The following is a 21,079-nucleotide window of genomic DNA, read 5'->3' on the forward strand; positions in this document are numbered from 1 at the left end:
TAAGCTTTCGTGGGTGAATGCCCACTTCGTCAGATGCAGTGGGTATTCACCCATGAAAGCTTATGCTCCAATACATCTGTTAGTCTTTAAGGTGCCACAGGACTCTGTTGCCTTTAACCAGAGTTGTAGCCCTGAAGGTCCCTTAACCCATCTTCCACCTCTTGCCTTGTTCTGTTCTTGGTAGTTAAGTCTGAGTGTAATTGATCACGTCAGCCTTGCTGCTTGCTTTGGCACTGTTTCATTTGCTCCTGGGTACAGAGATGGAGGAGTGGATTGGCACGTGGTGTCACACTACATTACATGCTTCTTAGATTTCTGGCTGACTAAGCCTTTCGATGAGATTAGAACATGCATTTTTAAAAAAATCATCCTGCTCATGAGTTCTTAACAGGAACCTCTGAAGCCTCATTTTGTTCTTTTCATTTCCACCATACATTTATTCCACGTGATTTTGTATTGCAGTAATTTAACAAATAGGAATGGAAGTTCAATATACTGACATTCTTACGGATGGTCTCACTTTATAAGCCCTTTGTCAGCTGCACCGAACACCAATACGTGGGGTTCTGAATCGATATGCGATATGAATAGTGTGCATGTTTTGTATGTACAGTTTACCTTTGTTTTGTCCTGTTTGTTTTCCAGGTAATTTTGAAGGGTGGGAAGGAGCGTAGCACTGGGGCGACTGGAGTCAACTCCGATTCCTCCCGTTCTCATGCTATCATCCAGATTCAGATTAAAGACTCTGCAAACAGAATGTTTGGGAGGTGAGGTTGGAAGCTGACTTATTGAATTTGATAGAGAGATTTCAATTTCATCCTGTTGGCTTTAAATGAGACCATGCACAGCTGCAATGGCAGAACAGCCATAGATGGTTAGTGAGTGGTAGTGAAGAAGTCAAGTGCAAGGACAGCCAGGATGCAAGCTGTGATTTGAAGGTGTGTTTGCTGAGCTCCTGGGCTGTGTAGAATAGTGACCCAGTACCAGAGGCCCTTACTGAATGGTTGCAGCAGTAAGTGGGTATCCGTCCCACCTAGTCAGAGAAAAGATGGTCAGCTGCTTACTATTATTTTTGCATGTCAAAAAATGTGGTAGGCACCTTCCAAACAAGTAAGATACAATCTTTATCCCAAAGAGCTTATTCTAAATGTAAGACAAGAGAGCAAGTCTGAGCAACAACTAATTGGGAGGGTGGGGGAAGAAGGAGGGAGGAAGAGTGCATAAGATTACAAAAAGAAGGATATGTGGTTATGTAGGTGTGCCAGGTTTTTAGTTATTGAAGGAGTGACGAAGCTGGGAGGGATGCAGGTGATAGGAGAGGATGGGGATATTGTGGAAGAAGAGGAAGAGAGAGGGAGAAATTACAGATCGGTAGAATAGCTAACAGCCAAAGAGGAAAGTTAGGGAAGACTATGAGAACAAATGGAGATCTTGAGGGAAGAAAGAGCAGCAGGAACATAGCTCTGAAACCATCTGACAATTCAGTGCATCAGTTACTTCCCTTTAATTTGCTTTATAAACTTCACTGCATTTCTATCTGATTAGGACAGACAACACTCGAATGAAACATCTGTCTTAGCTGGAAGGAGACCCAAAAAGTTATTATTTTTTAAGTAATCTGTGTTCTCTCTCAAATTACTGGCATTGTGATCATCTAGAGATGAGAATGTGTTACACTTGAAATAGCTGTTCCATTAAACCGTGGAGCACTCTCATCACAAGTAATTAGACTTCCTGTTATGACTGTTTGTTACAGTGCCAGAATGCTCTGACTCTGTTCCAGTAGCTACTGGTATTTCATTACTGTGATGCCTCTGAGACGCTTGCAGTGGGTATTTCACCCTGTTTCATGGTAGTAATGTTTCATCTTTCTACTGATGGTATCGTGTGTTGCTGCTATCAGCTTAAAAAAAGAAGCTAAAGTAAAAGCATCTTTTGTTTTTTCTAGGATCTCTTTCATTGACTTGGCTGGCAGCGAGAGGGCAGCTGATGCCAGAGACTCAGACAAACAAACAAAAATGGAAGGAGCAGAAATAAACCAAAGCCTTTTAGCTGTAGGTTACTCACATTTGTAGGAAAGATTTTTGTAATTGTTCTTTAGGTTGGTTCTTAGACTGACAGTAAACAAGGAAGTAACATGTGGATGGATCCCAGTGGAAAATACACAGTGCTAAATGCTGACAATTAAATTGCTCTCTAGTCATGAATCAGATTAGAAGAAAAAGACTTTGTGAGGAAAAACAACTTTTTAAATATATTCCTACAGCCAGATAAACATAGCACTGAAAAGTCAGATATTTTATAGTAAGTCCATGCCATATTTTCTATAGTAAATTCAGGTTCTCTTTTTCTGTGAGGCTTAATGCAGGTTGTGAAAACACTAAGATCCACTACTGAAAGGCCCTCTAGAATTGGAGAGTATTTATTATTATTATGGTGATAATCTCAACTCTAATTTTGTGCATATAAACACATTCTAATACCCCAGAACAAATGGTTGGAACCACTGTCCATTAGTATACCACAAAAAACTGTTACAGGACACAGAAATCAGGCAATTTAGACCCAGGGTTCCTACAACCACCTTATCTCCATCCACTTGAGTCATATATGCAGGTAAATATTTTACATTTCACACTGCTGTGTGATTTTTATGTGGTGGAACCTATTGTAATATTTGTGTACAACACCTTTGTTTTGTTATCGGAATGCAAAATTATGCCTCTGAAAAGTGGGAGGAAAACCATTCCCCTGATTGCCTCTGTTCTCATACAGTAGAACCTCAGAGTTACGAACTGACCAGTCAACCACATACCTCATTTGGAACCGGAAGTACACAATCAGGCAGCAGCAGAGACAAAAGAAAGAAAAAAAGCAAATACAGTGCAGTACTGTGTTAAACATAAACTATTAAAAAAATAAAGGGAAAGCAGCATTTTTCTTCTCCATAATAAAGTTTCAAAGCTGTGTTAAGTCAATGTTCAGTTGTAAACTTTTGAAAGATCAACCATAATGTTTTGAACAGAGTTACGAACAGTCTCCATTCCCGAGGTGTTCGTAACTCTTAGGTTCCACTGTAATTCCAAAAAATCTGGATGAATTTTTATCATACTTTCCAGAAAATTTCCCTTCGGGACAGGGAAAAAGCATGAGACTTTTCATGCTGAAAGGAAATATTATGAAGACATTTATAAGCTCATTGAAACAAGTGTTTAAAGAGAGCGAGTCAACTTGATATTAGTGAGTTTATGAGTTTAAAGTATTTTCCTGTTAAAAGGAGGAAAGCCCGCTCATGAGTCTCCCTACCAACTTTGGTTGTTTTAGAGTTTAAATTTTTTTTTCACTTCTTGCTGTGTGAATAACCCACACAAATTAGAGGAAATTGACTATGCAAGACAGAGTGAAACTGACTAAAGGTGCATTACAAAGCAATTTGTGAATAAATTGAAAAGAGAAACTTTTTCTTCTCTAATCTCCCCTCAAAGTGCGATCACAGGGGTCTGCCATTGAACCCTACCCCAAGCAGAGTTTTTACCCCAAAAAGGGAGAAATACCATAGAATTTTAAGAGTAATTCACCATTGGAACAACTTACCTAGGGCTGTGGCAGATTCTCCATCACTTGAACTCTTTAAATCAAGGTGGACATCTTTTCAAAAGATCTGCTATAGCTCAAACAAGTTTATGGGCTCAGTGCAAAAATTATTGGATGAGGTTCTCTGGCCTATGTTGTTAGTAGCTCAGACTAGATGATCATAATGGTCACTTTGGGCTTTAAAATCTATGACCTTCACTAGAGACTTTGTTGCTATTGATTTCATGTGGAAGGTGCTCAGATACTTGTTATGGTCAGCAGTATAAAACCCTAAAATAGAGAGAGAATCTCTTTCAGTTAGAGTCCTCTTAGGTGTAATTTCTAACAATAATTAAAATACATTCAGAAAAAAATGTGATTTGAAGTTGATGGTGTCTCATTAAGAATGCAATGTCTGTCTCAAGCTAGAGTTACTACCACAGTACTGTAATCTATCTCAAGATATTTTCTCCTCTCACTGCTAGTACTCTCACTAGTAATGGCTTGCCTCAATGAGCCCACAGTCCATTGCCTCCGTCGTAGAAAGCATCAGAGTCTGGTATGGATTGTGACACACTTCTACTGTAGACACATGGTAAAAAGAGAGGGACATTTGAAAATATCAGTCTTTTAATAGGCACCGAATAAATCAAGAGGCAGATGTTTCTCCAAGATAACGTGCTGTTCTTGCCAATAATTATTAACAAGAAAATAGATCATGGGTATCTTTTTCAGGAAGGCACACTTGCATTTAGCTGCTCAAGTCCCATTAATTTTAATGGGAGTTCTATAGCTAAACTCCCACTCTCTGTGTTGAAAGTGTAGCCCTGATGTTTTGTGTGTGTCCATTATTAATCTGTCAAAGGGACTCTTTTGTTATGGGATGGTGAAATAGTCACTCAGGCTTTAAGACTGCAAGTGTTATTGTGCACATGTTTAACTGTGGGTCTCCAGAAGCTGGCAGCCTTCCCCACTCCTTAGTGTAAGGACGCGTAGTCTAAGGGTACGTCTTCACTACCCACCGTATCGGCGGGTAGCAATCGATTTATCCGGGATCGATATATCGCGTGTTATCGATCCCCGAACGCGCTCACCGTTGACTCCGGAACTCCACCAGAGCGAGCGGCGGTAGCGCAGTCGACGGGGGAGCCGCGGCCGTCGATCCCGCGCCGTGTGGACCCCAGGTAATTCGATCCAATATACTTTGACTTCAGCTACTCTATTCGCGTAGCTGAAGTTGCGTATCTTGGATCGACCCCCCCCCAGTGTAGACCAGCCCTAAGGATATAAGGGTGATAGGCGCTATTGCCAGATAGGGGAAATAGTGACCTCATAGTTTTGGGTGCAGGTTCAATCTCTCCTTTTTGTTGCGTGACTGATACATTTTGTTCTCTCTCTCCTTTTTAGTTAAAGGAATGTATTCGGGCTCTGGATCAGGAACATGCTCATACTCCTTTCCGGCAAAGCAAATTAACTCAGGTAAAACCAAAAACAAAGCCAGTGATTGACACTGCACTGAACAGAGTTGAAATGATAGTAATAAAATGAAATAAGTCGTGATTTGGTGACTGTATATTGCAGGGGTCGGCAACCTTTCAGAAGTGGGGTGCCGAGTCTTCATTTATTCACTCTAATTTAAGGTTTCGCGTGCCAGTCATACTTTTTAACGTTTTTAGAAGGTCTCTTTCTAGAAATCTATAATATATAACTAAACTATTGTTGTATGTAAAGTAAATAAGGTTTTTTTAAATGTTTAAGAAGCTTCATTTAAAATTAAATTAAAATGCAGAGCCCCCCGGACTGGTGGCCAGGACCCAGGCAGTGTGAGTGCCACTGAAAATCAGCTCGCGTGCCACCTTTGGCACGCGTGCCATAGGTTGCCTACCCCTGGTATATTGTTAACCCGTTGGAGACTGGACACTTGCATAGCTTCCCAAGCATGCATTCTGATCATAGAGGAAACATCAGCATTCATAGCAGGGCTTTGGAGCTGTGCTCTGGCTCCGCTCCAGCTCCAGGCAAAAACCTCCAGCTCCTCTGCTCCGGAGCTGCTCTGTGCTCCAGCCCCAGGCTCCGCTCCAAAGCCCTGATTCATAGGGTTAATGCCAGTTACTCCCTGGGGAATGGTGTGGTGGAGAGTTCACTAAACTCCAGGATAACATTATTTTATTCCTGTGTGAAGTTCTATATGGAGAATCTTGTAGGCCAATTGTTCTGAGATGTTCATATGGGGGACAACCACTTAAAGAGATAGTCTTGTGATTACATTCTTTGTGGTACTATCATGCAAGCTTTAATTAGTATTGGGTTACTCTAATTATAACATATGCTTTATTCTCCCAAACACACCACCACTTTTGGGGTGCCCAGTAAGAAAATGGGCTTGTTTAAAGGACAGATTCAGCACTTGAATTCATTTTAAATCTTACATGAAAAATCGCAACAGAGACAAGTTGTTTAGGTGGGAGAAGAGAGGAACATTTGGTTCTAAACTGTAAACTGGATTGTTTAAAAGAAATACACTAGTTGCTAAGAATCTTAAGCTATATTTTCCCTCCTCCTCCAAGGTACTAAAAGATTCTTTCATTGGAAATTCTAAGACGTGTATGATAGCTAATGTGTCACCTAGCCACATAGCTACGGAACACACCCTGAACACGTTACGATATGCTGACAGGTAGGTGACTTAAATTTTCCATGTTGAGAGTCAAGAAGGAGTAATGGTTTGGGATGAAAATATTTAGATTGCATCAACTGGTGAGTTCATAGGGCAAAGAGCAAAAAATGCAACTTACAGTGCACAAACAATCTTCATCTGCTACACTATTATATTGGGGCACTTAATTCTCTGGGTCTTTTAAATTCTTCTTTCAGATGATACATAAATTAGGTCCTAACAGCTTGTAGTGATTCAAATCTTATGGTATTCCTCATAACATAACCCCAACATCCTTGACAAACTCTAGTGTTATTTGTATTATGGTACTTCCCAAAATATGTTAGATGCTGTCCATACCCAGAGGAAGATGGATTGTGAACTCTTCGGGGCAAGGACTCAGAACAAAAGCAACACAGAAAAGGGTGGAGGAGAAAGATAAAAGAGACAATCAAAAATGTTCTTGATACCAGCTGTCACCAAAAGCCATGTTGTTAGTTCATTAATTTCCTATAGACATCAAGATGGACGTGGGTCTTGAGGAGGGATTTGGAGGAGAGGAGAAGTAGATACAATTTCCTTCAGTTTAAATTGGTCAGAGGTATTCTTCACTTCCTAATTTAAACTGTTGTGTACTGTTATTGTTCCCTATTGAAACAGCTGCTGCAAACCTCCATAGAAGTAACTGCATTTCTGTAGCAGATGATCTGATGCCTCCATGGATTAGCCAATGATTAAAATCCAAATTGTGACATTGAAGTCAATATTTAATGTACCAAAGTATTAGTTTGCTCTAATGAGATTGTAAATTACACCTCTACCTCGATATAACACTGTCCTCGGGAGCCAAAAAATCTTACCACGTTATAGGTGAAACCACGTTATATCGAACTTGCTTTGATCCACCGGAGTGCACAGCCCCGCCCCCCCAGAGCACTGCTTTACTGCGTTATATCCGAATTCGTGTTATATCGGGTTGCATTATATCGAGGCAGAGGTGTATTTGAAAGCATTTAATTTTTCTAATGCACAATCCTTATTTACAGGGTAAAAGAACTGAAGAAAGGGATTAAATGTTGTACCCCTGTCACAAACAGACGTCGGATAGCTGGAAATGTATCTCCAAAACGTATCCAAAACTCTCCTTCCACGCACGTGGGAGATAAGAGCTCTCCAAAGAAAGTAAAACTAGGACTCCATCATCCTTTAAGTTCTTTGAGAATAAAGACATCCCCTTCAGTGTTCCATCCAACCAATGTCCCTTTTTCCTCTACCCCAAAAGGAGCCAAGGGTCATGCCCACAAAGGAAATCCGAGCTCGCCATGGCTCAATCACACCAGTCCCATTAAAGGAATGCTAAAGATAGGGCATCATCCCATGAAGAAAAAGCTTGATGATCTGACACTGCCATCTGAGAAGCATCATACTGCAAAAGATTGTGTTGTCGCTACAGCTGCAGTCCCAGAGACAAGAGAGAGTGGGCAAGGAGATAATTGTATTCAAGATAAACAACCTGTCAGATGCCTGAAAGTACAGACAGTGCAACCTGTACAAAAGCAGCTCATTTCCAGAAACGGCTTTTCCTTTGGAGATGGAAACCGCCCACCAGACAGCAGTCAGCGCTCTGCAAATGTTTTTACCAAACAGTGCATTGAAACCTGGGCAAATCTCCCTCCACATCAGAAAGAAAGGGAACAACATTTGCGCCTTTACCACCAGCAGTTTCAGCAGCCACCTATTCTACAGCAGAAGTTGAACTATCAACCACTTGAGAGGTTTTTAGCCCAATACAAGCCCCAGGAAATTAGAGTTAAACAAGACCGGAGCCTTCCTCCCACAGACTCACAATGCAAAGAGGGGATGCTGCTGGAAGACCTGGACGACAGTGATTTTAGTGAAGACTCTTTCTCACCTATATCCAACCAAAGGAAAGTTAAAAGAAACTCCAGTGAGAGCAGCCAACTTTCCTTTTTCCTTCATCAGAGAGAACAAGAAAGTGAGGAGGAGAAAGGCCGAGAGAGACAGGGTTTATTTTTCGAACATGCAACACATGCACAAGAGCATGAACTTAATGACAGCTGGGACTACGGGAAGGGCTTTGCATTTCCAGAACCGGGGGAGCCCATTAGAGATGGAGAAAGCAGCAAGACTCAGTCTGACTGGAGCAGAGAGGATGACTTCGCTATTGATTCTTCTGTGAACAACAATACTGCAGAAAAACCTTATTGCTTGCGGGAAGAACTTGTCAGTACCTGGAAAAACAGCAAGGATTTACCAGCTGATCACAAACAATACAAATCCGAATACAGACATCTAGTTTATCCCGGTGAAAGCTCCTCATTCCCAGAAAAGGGGACACAAAGTCCACATGTTCCCCACGCATTGGATTCAGGGACTACAAAATGCAACAAGATCAGCCTTCCACGTGCACAAAGGGAAGAATCCATCGAAGACGGACAAGCTCCGGTTGCAGGAAACTTCGAAGGGAAGAAACTAAAAAATGGAACTGGCCCCTGTGGAGCTTTTAATACTTCATCAGAATTCACTTCTGAGCTGATGGCCCCTCTGACAATGTCTCTCCTTGACAGTGAGGAGGCAGCTGATCAAGAGAACATCCTTTCTGATCAGGAAAAGGCTCTCCAAGTGAAACAGATGTTGGAAAGAAAAACCTGTAGCCCCAGCAAAAGATTAGAGGGAGAGGCCAGGCAGTTTCTTAGAAATAAAGCCTCACCAACAGGCAGCATGCCAGAGCTGGGTGAACAAATGTACCACGGTGAAAGGAAGTCCACTCTGCAGCACTCCCCACAAACTGAGAACAAGCGGCTCTCACAGTCCTGTCGTGATGCAAAGCCTTCTTGTAGCCTTGGAGGTTCATCTCCATGGAACACACATCAGAGTTCTATTAATGGTTTATTTGTCCGAGATGAAGACTTGACCGAAGCATCAGCATCTGTGAGAGTCAAAAACCCTTGTGGAGAGAATGAAGATGAATTGTTTCTTCGTAACTTAAAGTGCATAGAATACCTGGATAACAGCAGGCAGTATGATGCTGATACTGAGAATACCACTGGTAGCCTGTTGAGCGGCCCAGAAAAATCTAGCATGGGTAAAGGACCCATTGCTGGGCCCACGTCTCAGACTATACATGCTGATTTGCCTGAAAAGGGTTATTTTTCATGTGCACCATCCATTCTGAATGCAGGAAGAGTGGAGTGTACAACTTCATCCCCCTCTAGAGAAAGCAGCCCACTTCAGCCCAGATCAGAATTCAGGAGCGAGGACTTGAACCATGCTGAAGATACATTCAAGTTGTCATTCAGTGGTGAGGAAATAGGGCTGCTTACGAATAAACTGATGCAAAGTATTTTTACACAAGACTGTTTTGATGCTGCAGAACAGGATTCAAGATCCGTTACCAAAGGGATCAGATCATTAGCAAATCAAAACACTCGCCCAAATCCATCCATCATTAGCGCCCAGATTGATACGTCAGAAACATCAAACCGGCACAGAGAAGCCCTGGGAAAGGCACAGTAAGTTTGTATCTACTACACTGTCTTCTGTTGTGTGAACTAGAGACACTGAACAAACACATTGTACGTTTGCTTAAATGTTTTATATAGTGCTATATGTACTATACAAACACACACACACACAAGCACACTAGTTTGGAGTCAGATATATAGAGAAGTTGTTAGATAACTATTGCATCCCTACAGAAACAAATATGAAACAGCCACTCCAGTTAACCAGATAGTGAAATCAGACACCTACATTCAAGTTAGTAAAAGCTAGACCAGGGACGGGCAAACTTTTGGCCTGAGGGCCACATCGGGTTTCTGAAATTGTATGGAGGTCTGGTTAAAGGAGGCTGTACCTCCCCAAACAGCCAGGCATGGCCCGGCCCCCGGCCCCTATCTGATCCCCCCCCACCCGCTTCTCACCCCCTGATGCCCCCCCCGGGACCCCTGTCCTATCCACCCCTCCCTGTCCCCTGACCACCCCCAGACTCCCCACCGCCCCATCCAACCCCCCTCTCATTCCTGACTGCCCCCCTGGAACCTCTGCCCTATCCAACCACCCCTTCTCCCTGACTGCCCCCAGAACCCCTGCCTGACTGCCCCCCACTGCTGCATCCAACCCCCCCTCTCCTTCCTGCCTGCCCCCCCGGACTCCTGCCCCCATTCAACCCCCCTGTTCCCTGCCCTCTGACCGCCTCGACCCCTATCCACACCCCCACCCCCTGACCACCACCCCGAACTCCCCTGCCCTCTATCCAACCCCCCTTGCTCCCTGCCCCCTTACCACGCTGCCTGGAGCACTGGTGACTGGCGGCGCTACAGCCGCGCCGCCCAGAGCACCAGGACAGGCAGCCGCATCGCCTGGCTGGAGCCAGCCACGCCACCGCGCAGCACAGAGACCGGGTCAGGCTGTGGCTCTGTAGCCCCGCCACCCAGAGCATTGCGCCGGCGGCGCAGTGAGCTGAGGTGGGGGAGGGGGAACAGCTCCTGGGCCAGGAGCTCAGGGACCGGGCAGGAGAGTCCCGCAGTCCGGATGTGGCCCCTGGGCCGTAGTTTGCCCACCTCTGAGCTAGACGTTGCCCTCCCATTATCTAACAGCCATGGATCCAGATGAACTGGCTGTGACCCAACCCATTTCAGACAGAAGCAGTGCTTGCTGGCAGAGAGAAGCACCTAGAGGAATTAATAGAGGTGTCTGCACTGTGTATTGAAGGTCATGTGCCTGACTTTCACCAGCATGGTTCACAGTCCGTCCTACTGGGCAGCAGTTTTGCTCCTGGATTCCAGCTGGTAAGAGGCATTATGGGCCACTGTGCCATCAATGACTAGCCAAGAAGCTGTGGGCCACTCCCCGCTTAGTCATCCATGGCTAGACGACTGCAATCCACTGTCCTTGGGGCTCAGACCTGTGCAGGCGGTAGCTGCTCAACCTTCTTTGGGGTGTGGGCCAGCATAAATACATAGCTTCTGTGCGAAGGTCTCTGCACTGGCTTCTTGCTTACTTCTAGACTCAGTTTAAGGTGTTGAAGACTCTTCTTTTCTTGTACCCCATCATCACAGCAAAGACCAGCTGAGAAGTGCTTGAAGCTGAAGCCTATTCAAATACCCCAGGCCAGCTCTTCAGCTGATGTAAATTGGCATAGGCCACTGAAGTCAGTGGAGCGACATCAGCGTGCACGACATGAAGATCTTGCCTGAATATGTTCAGTGGCAGGGCTTTCCCAGCTGAAGCCCTCCATCTGTGGAATTTCCTCTCCTTAGAAGTTTGTCAGAGCCCACTAACAATCGTTACAGGTGGAACGGAGGGCGACGTAACCATCATTATTTTTTGTTATGTTAATTAGGCAGGTTGTGATTCAAGCCCATCGAGAGCAGCTGGATGAAATGGCATCCCTGTGTTTTAAGGAAGAGACCTTGATCAATCAGATGTCGGCAGCAGTAAGTGTTTGTTTCAAATGATGACTTCAGTGCTCACTGAACTTCTGTAAGGATCCTAAAGAGCATTAATCTGAATTAGTGACAGCCTACCATCAATTCCTGTTCTCAGTCTCTCCCCTTTTTTGGAGCCTACCTTTATCTGATCCCCGAGTCAGATTAATAGGAGACTGCTCGGTTCCAAGACTCGTGCTTTGGCTGATCTCCACTCTGCCAGTTACTTGGCTAGAGATTGAGAATGACATGCTGACTACGAACAGTTTAATTTAAAACATCTTTTTCTTATCTCACACCAGTCTCCAGGGATATCACAGCATTCACGTCCCGCATGAAGCTTTTGTCACTGCAGTGTGGGTTAAATGACAGTCAGTAGTACAGAAACATGATGTCTCCCTGTACATAGACGTTAGTAAAATGTCCTCACACATCAATCTCTCATCTGGGATTCTCTTACCTGTCCCACCACAGATCTGCTGATTCCTAGTCAGCAAGGCCGCGCTCTCCCAGTTCTTTCTACTGTGCCCTGCTCCATCACCACAGCTCTGGCTTGCTTCCCTCAGTCACATTACGGATTTCTTAGGACAGTGGCTCTCAACCAGAGGTACATGTGCCCCTGGGGGTATGAAGAGATCTTCCGGGGGTACATCAACTCATCTAGATAGTTGCCTAGTTTTACAACAGGCTACATAAAAAGCATTAGTGAAGTCTGTACAAACTAATACTTCATACAGACAATGACGTGTTTATACTGCTCTATATACTATACACTGAAATGTAAGTACAATATTTATATTCCAATTGATTTATAATTATATGGTAAAAATGAGAAAGTCATCAATTTTTCAGTAATATTGTGCTGTGACACTTTGGTATGTTTGTCTGATTTTGTAAGCAAGTAGCTTTTAAGGGAGGTGAAACTTGGGAGTACGCAAGACAGATCAGACTCCTGAAAGGGACACAGTAGTCTGGAAAGGTTGAGAGCCACTGCCTTAGAATATCCTTGTCACAGTTCCGGGCAACTGCCCCTGTATTCCCCCTTTAGGGTCCAGGCAGGGTTCCTACTCCAGGCTCCTCTCCTATCCCCTCTCTGGGGTGGAGACCCATGTGTCTCTCCCTCCTGATCAGGGTATTTCCAGGCTGCACAGTTCCCAGACTATGTTGTGATATCCCCAGCAAAAGACAGACTACCCAAGCAGGCCTGCTTCACTTCTCTCCTCAGAGAGAGTTAACAGTGTAATTGACCACAGGTTAGTTACCACCCAGCTCATTCTACAAAAACACATTGATCCTTAGGGTAAAAGCATTACAGAGAAAAGATATTAAAACAATAAAAGAACCTGTGTGTATGCTAATAAGCTTACCAGAGATCACCCCGGCTGCAACCAGGACTCAAGGTGGTGATCAGTCCTTCAAGCTCCACCCAGGGGGTTTTCTGTGGTCACACGTTCATAACAGCTTTCGCTCAGAACAAGCACACTCATTAGTAAGTCAGTTACTCCTTTATACAGTTTGTCTTTGAACTTCCCTAATGTAACAGGTGAGCAGCAGGCAACCCTCCCCCCCCCGCACCCTGCCCCTCCGAAGCTTCAGAGGTTGAGTCCGTAGGGGGAAGTCTGCAATCCCCTCCTCCTAAGTAGTTCCTAGGAATTCCACTTCTCAGAGATTGTCCCAAAAGATCAATCATGTCTGCTACCTTGTTCAGCATAGTCTTTTGACGCTCACAACACTTCCCAGAGATTGCATGAATCTTGTCTTCCTCCTAAAGAAGTTCCATACAGTCCCACAATAATCCATACTCCTTTGCATTTGTAATACTATGAACTCCGAAAATACTTAGCCTTAATTCAATAAGGTTTAACTTAATTCAGTCAGTTTTGTCCAGGATATCACAGGAAATTGGATAACTGTCACAATCCGCACCTTGGGTGCCATTACCTTGTGCAGGCATCCGCCCGGCCCCAGGTGCATCATTACCAGCCAGTGCTCTCGGGTTATCCTCTTCTATTGCTTGTAAAAGCACACAGCTCTCAGCTGGTTTTGTAACCAGGCCCTCTGCTCCTCTAAACCCAGCATTGTTTTACTTTACGTGTCCCCGATCAAAGTCCTGCTGCCGTTTCAGCTCTCTGTCCGTATCACTGAAGCGAAGCTCCCCTTCTGCATCACCTCTGGTCAAAGGCATTTTCATTCCAAACAGCTTCAAACGTTAAGTGTGGCTGCAGGGACTCTTGCCTCAGAGAATTCAGAATGGGAGCCACCATGTGGCAAGTCTACCAAGCTTTCCAGCTGACAGCACGGGTGCTTCTTCACTGTTAACGTACCAGGGATGTTCACTAAGGGGCTCGACAAGTGCCGTCCTAATACTCCTGTGGTTAGCCAGAGGCAGCTCTCCTTTTTGAATATTTCAGTCTTTCCTCCTGAATTTCTATCATTCACTGGAAGGGACTTGGAAAATATATTCACCTGCTCCCTGTGGGCAAGTAAGAGTCTTTCCATGGCATTGGTGTGTTACCCTGAAAAACAGGTTTTGGGGTGCTCCTAGAATAGCCCACCTATTGCCCCCTTAATCTCTTTCCTTGGGCATGGGTCTTGAAGGTAGCTTAGGAAGTACATGGAAGACACAGATACAGCCTTCCAATAAAATGATTGACACAGGCAGGATTCTTTCCCTAATAAAACACCAACTAATAATCCCTGATACAATAATAATCTAGAAACACAAATCCCCTTATAACAAGTTGTAGAGCATCCAAACTGCATAACACACAGTTCAACTGATTCTAAGTGATTGTGCTCTGTCACCAATCACTGACAGCAATTCTTTAAATTTAAATTTACTTTGGGATTGAATCAGAGCTTCCTTACCAAAACCACAAATTCCTACCATGTGACCTAATGGACTCCGTTCAGTTCTTAGTATACAGGTATCAATATCACCAGCCCATCCCCACCACCTTCCCTGCCCCCCAAAAAATCACATGGACAGGCCCAAGTGAGGGGGACCTAAGACTGAATGGGCTATGGAGACTGTCACAGTGCTGATTCCCATCAGGTCAGGACTGAGGTGCATTGATAGGAACGGGCTTGCATTGCATCTTTCCTGTAGATTGGAGAGAAGGGGGGGGTGCAGCCGAACTGGAGAATGGCAAGAGCAGAGCCCATTTCAAATGTGCTTTTCTTACTACTGTATCTGGCACCCAATCAATACCATAGTGATGTAGGACTGTCACCATCCCGACCTATGATCCAGCCCCTTTGCCAGCACTAACTTCACTGGAAGACAGAAATACAGGGGGATCAGTAAATAAGCCAGTTAGCCCCAGGAGCCGGGGCCCCGAGACTCTTGCCAAAAGAGCTGTGCTGTTTTTCAAGGTCAGGCCTTTAACAAGAGAATATTGAGTGCTTTGATGACAATGGAAGTAGAATGCAAAACGTACTTTTATTTACTGCTTCCGAAGAGCAGCTCTTTTCCTCACGCCTCACTCTGTGCGTGCGAGTTATTCCCCCTCCGCCCCATCATCCACCGTCCAGCATTAATTCTGTTGATTTGTTTTCCACTCTAGGATTTTGAAAATTATGTGACCAAACTGGACGAAATCCTGATGCTGAAATCAAAGTGTATCCAAAGCATGCGAGCCCAGCTTCAGCTCTATTTAGCCTGGCCCGAGACTGACGCTACCCTGCAACGAACTACACCACCTTAGTCCGCTTCAGATTGCATTCATCCCACACGGACTAGTTATGGCAACAAATGCTCACTATTTCCCCACCGTTGGGGGTTAGGTTCCCCTGCAGCAAGGGAGGTGCTTAGTGTCAAATTTGGTGTTTATGATTAACATATATTTTAGATAATGGCTGAGAGAAATGTAAGTCAATGAGAAATCTCTATAGATCTGGTTTGAAGCCAGGGGCTCTGCATTCCCAGGTCCATCCTTATAATAGGAAACCATGTGCTTTGAAGCAATAATTCTGTCGCCTTCAAATGCACCCCGCAGCAGCAGGAGTCCCCGGCTGAGGTTTTCATACTCGCTCCTCTCGTTAACGGCACTTGTGTGCTGCTGAGAAAATGACGCCGCTAGGAAAACCCTTTGAAACCAGAAAAGTCTGTGAAAAGAAATATTCCAGACTTACAAGAACGGTTTTAAGAAGCGAGTGAGGACATGAAGAGGAACAGCTGTTTGCTGGAGTAAAATAACCAGGCAGGTGTTCAATGAAAATCTAGTTAGCGCCAGACTGGTTTATAGTTTCGGAAGAACCAAGGAGGTGGCTACAGTCATTCTGGGCCTGGTACGAACATTGCGGACCTAGTGTAAGGATGCTTTAAGTGATGGACAATAAATGACTTCTTAGAAGGCTCATGTGCAAGAGAACTTGCACTGAAAATTCACATGCTGCTGCCTGTATTGATTTTACATTGGTGCCAGTTAATCAGAGGATCTTGGCCTAGTGGCAAGTGGGATGGCTGTGGGTCTGTCCACTGCTGCAGCTTACGCAGTAGTACAGTTCTCCCATTCAGATCAAACTGCAGAACTGATTTTCCCCCTCAGAGCCAGCTGCAAAATATCACCAGCTTGTTGTGTTTGGGTTTAGACACTCATTAGCCTCACTATTTCCTGAAGTTGGCTGCTGAATCCCACACCTCAGAGCCATCAACTAGATCCCTCCACAGATACAACGGACAGGTCTCTTACGTCCCACGTTTGCTCCACAAAGGAGTATACCAGCTTAAGCCATAAGTGACCTTGAAGAATGTGTATCTCAGCTCATGTACTCCAGAAACTGAACACATTCTAAAATCTATTCTCAGAGGAATCTGAGTTTATAAAGAACTTAGACATAGGCAAAAGGGGCTTGATTAAAATATTGGAGTTAATCATAAATGTCAGGGGTGAAATAACAGCGTATCCTCTGAGAATCTGAATTTCCAGTCTGCAACCATAACTGCACTGGAGCCTGGGCTTGTGACAGGCAGTAGTACAGTAACCTTTCAGCTAGACAGACAGACAGTGTTAGCCAGTGGCTTGGGGCTTTGCAAAGGTAGCATCCCTGTGCAAATGCTCCTAGAAACTTTACATATAACAAATGCTCAGGAACAGAATTCTAAGGCAAGAAATATGCAAAGCAACCTTAAATTCAGAAGTGATCTTTCAAAGTTCTGACTTCCCTTGCTGTCAGGTCTCCCTCTCGCAACCGGCTGGCTTATCTCTGGGAGCAGAGAGGCTGTATTCCAAGATGTGAGGAGTTAAGGTTTTTCATGTATTCAGATTACAAGCCAGCATCAAGTCACAGTTGAAACCAGCAGCTCCAGGAAGCCAGCCAGGTTGCCTTTGCCTCTTAGAAAGCAGCTTTCACTCCTCAGGGAAATGAGGCATTCAGACATGGAGCGAGAAAGTACCTGTTTTATATCCTTTAAGCATAGCACCTTGGCATGTACCAAGGCAGACATGTTTGATAATCAGTAGTCAAGAAAAAAAAAACCATGGAGGAACATGGATTTCCTTCCATTAGTCCCTAGGTGGGTTGGGTGGTTCTAATTACTGAGTGGTAAGAGGAGAGGTGGCACTGAGTTTCTTTGGGAATTTTCCTTTAAAATAAATGATTGTTGGAAAGCCCTTTCCCCTCCCCTCCGTCCCTTGTGGGTCAGGAATGCTCAGAGAGGGGCCAAGATCCAGCAGAGTCTATCATTGAACGTTCCAGGACTGCAAGCAGGTAGATACTGACATTTTACAATAGCGTCCATAGCAATTTCTTAGCATATTTGCAGAAGACAAAGCTTGGTGGTGGAGTGCTGTGGCTAGCACGCAGGTTAGGCAGGAGGTGGGAGGGAAGTGTGTGCAGCGGTCACAGGAAGAGGAGGGGGTTCCCTTGGGCAGATGGTTATATACAGAGCAGGAAGTGAGCGCCTGCCAAGGCGAAGACTAGAAGCAAGTGGCAGGACTCTGTGTCTTTACATTTGGGAAGCAGAGGGGCCCCAAAGGCACGCAGGCAGGCACAGGTGAGTAATAAAACCTCCACATACCAGGGAGAAGAATTTTAAAGAAAGGCTCAGCAAAGCAAAAGCCTGAAAGTTCGCCGGGAGAAGGGTTAGACATGTTCCTACGGGGTTATTTAAAATGGCCATTTCTAAGCAGGCGGCCGGAGAAGAACCATTTGTAACACCAGTTGCATGAAAAACCCATTGATCTTACCTCACTAGTTTTCCAGGATGTATCAGTGACAATATGGATGAGCAAACCAGCCATCCGTCCAGGAGGTGGGAGCCAGTTTGGATACAGGATTTTTGCACCCAGCTGAATGTAAGCCTTAAATGCTCTGTCTCAGTGCTCAGTCTTCAGTGCTGTATGAAAGGGATTAGAACTGGCACATTTCAGCCTAGCAAACCCATTTCACAAGGAGAGTTCACTGAGCAGAGTGTGATTCTCCCTGTACATTTTAAGTTAAAAGGGCCCCCAATAACTTGAAATCTAGGCAGTTTTTCAAAAGGAGTTAACTCCTCTCAGGTACTACGTGTCCTTGGGTTGTGGTGGCACAATCTAATTTTTCTACTTAATATTTTTCTCGCCTGTTACTGTGTAAGACGCTCATAAACAGGAGAAGAAACTAAGGCACCAAGCCTGGAAACACTTGCACACATTAACATTAAGCACAGCAGTCGTGCATTACAGGCCCACTTGTTTGGAGAATTGGATCCTGAGTATAGAGAGGAAATGGTAATATTGACTACACAAGCTGCTGTCGAATGCACTAACAATATTTCTCCCCTCCAGTCTTTCAGTTCTGTTACTTAGATGTTACTTTAATTCGTGTGCAAGTTGGCGTCCCTTTACAGGTATGCGCTTGCTGTCTATTACAGTGAAGTCTGATCGAGATGGTTTTCATTTCAGATTGATGAATGGGGTGTGTACTGTTTATAAAACAACCTGGTTGTATGAAGAGCCTGACCATGTAAAATCACGTAAACTAAGAACTAAAATGAATTCACTTTTGAATTTGAGTGCAGTGAGTGGATGCTAGCGTGCATGGCCGACTTTTGTGTTGTGCTTAAATTTACTGTATTTAAATTAAAATTCTATTGACTACAAAAGGCTCTTGTATGCTTTGTCCACGATTAAAAGTATTGTTGTGATCTAATCCAAGTTAGATTGTAGAAGATAATGCTCAACGGGGCAGAAGTATAAACACCACGTCCCCACACACAAGCCCAGCACTTCCCTTGACATCTTGGTTCAGAAGCATCATGCCAGTAACTTGGCCAGCTGCAGGATTGATCATTTAAATTTTTTTTTAAATAATGTGCAGCACCTCCACTCAGAGGGTCTTGCACTGTTACAATGAGCACAGTGACAGGGAGAGATGACTGACCACACCAGAAACCTGGGGCAGAACAAAGAATAGAAATAGGTTTTGAAGTTTAAAAATGGACCCTGGTGTAACAAGCGCCATGATAGGCTGCCACTGGCAGCCTCGTGCCTGTGTGCTCCGGAGACAAACAGAGGACGCTGAGGCGGAGGTAGAGTCAGTTATAGCAGTGAGACAATTGTGGACTGGTCCCTAAAAGGTTCAGGGGCAGCTGTGCATGTGAGCCACAGTGCTGTTCTTAACTCACAGAGTGGCAGCTGCCACCACCTCTCCCAGAGCCGCAGAACATGGGCTTTCTTCAAGGCTTTCACCGTTAAAACTGGTGGCAGCCATAAGGTTCTCTCTCAGCCAACAGGCAGGGTATGAGTAGGGTTTTGCAGCCCTGTCATTTTAATTAACCCTTAACCATTTGGAAGGCAGACAGCTTCAGAGATTCTAAGGCCAGGAGGGACCAATGTGATCATCTAGACCAACCCCTAGAGCAGATTTTAGAAAAACATACAACATTGATTTGAAAATGGCCAATGATGGAGAATCCACCACAGCTCCGGGTAGATTGTTCCAATGGTTAATTACTCTCACTATTAAAAATGTTCACCTTATTTCCAGTCTGAATTTGTCTAGCTTCAACTTCTAGCCATTGGTTGGTGTTATACCTTTCTCTGGTAGACTGAAGAGCCCATTATTAAACATTTGTTCCCCAGTCAGATACTTCTAGACTATAAACAAGTCACCCCTTAACCTTCTCTTTGTTAAGCTAAACCGATAGACTCAAAGAGCTCAATCCCTATAAGGCAGGTTTTCTAATCCTTTCATCATTCTCATGGCTCTTCTCTGAACCCTCTCCAATTTATCAACATCCTTCTTGAATTGTGGGCACCAGAACCAATCCCTGTGGAACCCCACTGGAAACAGATCCGCTAGATAATTCCCCATTTACAGCTGCACTTTGAGAGCTATCAGTTTAATATGTGCCCTGTTAATTTGATATCATTTTTGTTTTTTAATCAAAATATCTTGGAGCAGTATGTCAAATGCCCTACAGAAGGCTAAGTATATTACATCAACATTATCTTTTTGTCAATCAAATGTATAATCTCACCAAAAAAAAGATAGCTAGTTTGACAGGCTCTGTTTTCCATAAACCCATGTTGATTTGTATTAATTACATTATCCTTCTTTAGTTCATTAGGAAATCAAATCCCGGATCAGCCACTCCATTATCTTGCCAGGGATCCATGATAGAACTATAATTCCTGCATCATCCCATTTCTCCTTTTTAAAAATTGGCACAACATTCGTTTTCTTCCAGTCTTCTGGAACTTCCCCAGTGCTCCAAGACTTACTGAAAATCAACATTAACAGTTCAGCAAGCGCCTCAGCCAGCTCTTTTAACACGCTTGGATGCAAATTATCTGGACCTGCTGATTGAAAAATATCTAACGTTAATAGCTTCTGTTTAACATCCTCTAGAGATACTAGTGGACTAGAAAGTTATTACCATATGAGACAATTGTCTTTTTCCCCAAATACAGAACAGAAATATTTATTGAACACCTCTGCCTTATTATTGATAATTCTACCATTTCCATCTAGTAATGAACTAAATACCATTGTCAGTATTTTTTGTTCCTAATATATTTTAAAACCTCCTCATTGTCCTTACCGCTGCTGGCCATACATGTCTCCTTGTGTCCCTTAGCTTCCCTTTATCAATTTTCTACAGTTCCTAACTTCTGATTTATATTCATTACTCTCCACTTCCCCTTTCTACCATTTGTTTTATATAATATAATTTAACCACCACCGCCTTTTCCCTAGATTATGGCTTTTGGGGCATCTCATAAGACATTCATAAATAATTCCCAATTATCATTCGCATTTTTCTGATTAAATTATTCCTCCCAGCTGATTTGGCTCCTAATTTATAGAATATCCGGGTTGGAAGGGACCTCAGGAGGTATCTAGTCCAACCCCCTGCTCGAAGCAGGACCGGTACTTGTTTTCATCTTTGTGAAACTGGCCTGATTAAAGCACC

General features: G+C 44.0%; 1 protein-coding gene across 3 annotated transcripts in view; it reads left to right on the top strand.

Moving 5' to 3' along the window:
* The window catches only part of KIF24 (kinesin family member 24), a 32,172-nt gene extending 13,412 nt beyond the window's left edge, over nucleotides 1-18,760 (top strand). For 2 of the 3 annotated variants that reach the window (XM_026661286.1, XM_026661288.2), the window contains 7 exons: nucleotides 646-767; nucleotides 1,949-2,054; nucleotides 4,981-5,052; nucleotides 6,141-6,250; nucleotides 7,276-9,762; nucleotides 11,595-11,688; nucleotides 15,246-18,760. In XM_026661286.1, coding sequence (XP_026517071.1) covers nucleotides 646-767; nucleotides 1,949-2,054; nucleotides 4,981-5,052; nucleotides 6,141-6,250; nucleotides 7,276-9,762; nucleotides 11,595-11,688; nucleotides 15,246-15,386 — 3,132 coding nt within the window. In that variant the 3' untranslated portion in view covers nucleotides 15,387-18,760. The remainder of the gene's footprint in view (nucleotides 1-645; nucleotides 768-1,948; nucleotides 2,055-4,980; nucleotides 5,053-6,140; nucleotides 6,251-7,275; nucleotides 9,763-11,594; nucleotides 11,689-15,245) is intronic. The other variant, XM_026661287.1, reaches the window with a different exon arrangement.
* The last annotated feature ends 2,319 nt before the right edge of the window (nucleotides 18,761-21,079 follow it).

Source organism: Terrapene carolina, unplaced genomic scaffold (assembly GCF_002925995.2).
Source record: "Terrapene carolina triunguis isolate 2854851 unplaced genomic scaffold, T_m_triunguis-2.0 Scaffold998, whole genome shotgun sequence".
NCBI classification, from domain to species: Eukaryota; Metazoa; Chordata; order Testudines; family Emydidae; genus Terrapene; species Terrapene triunguis.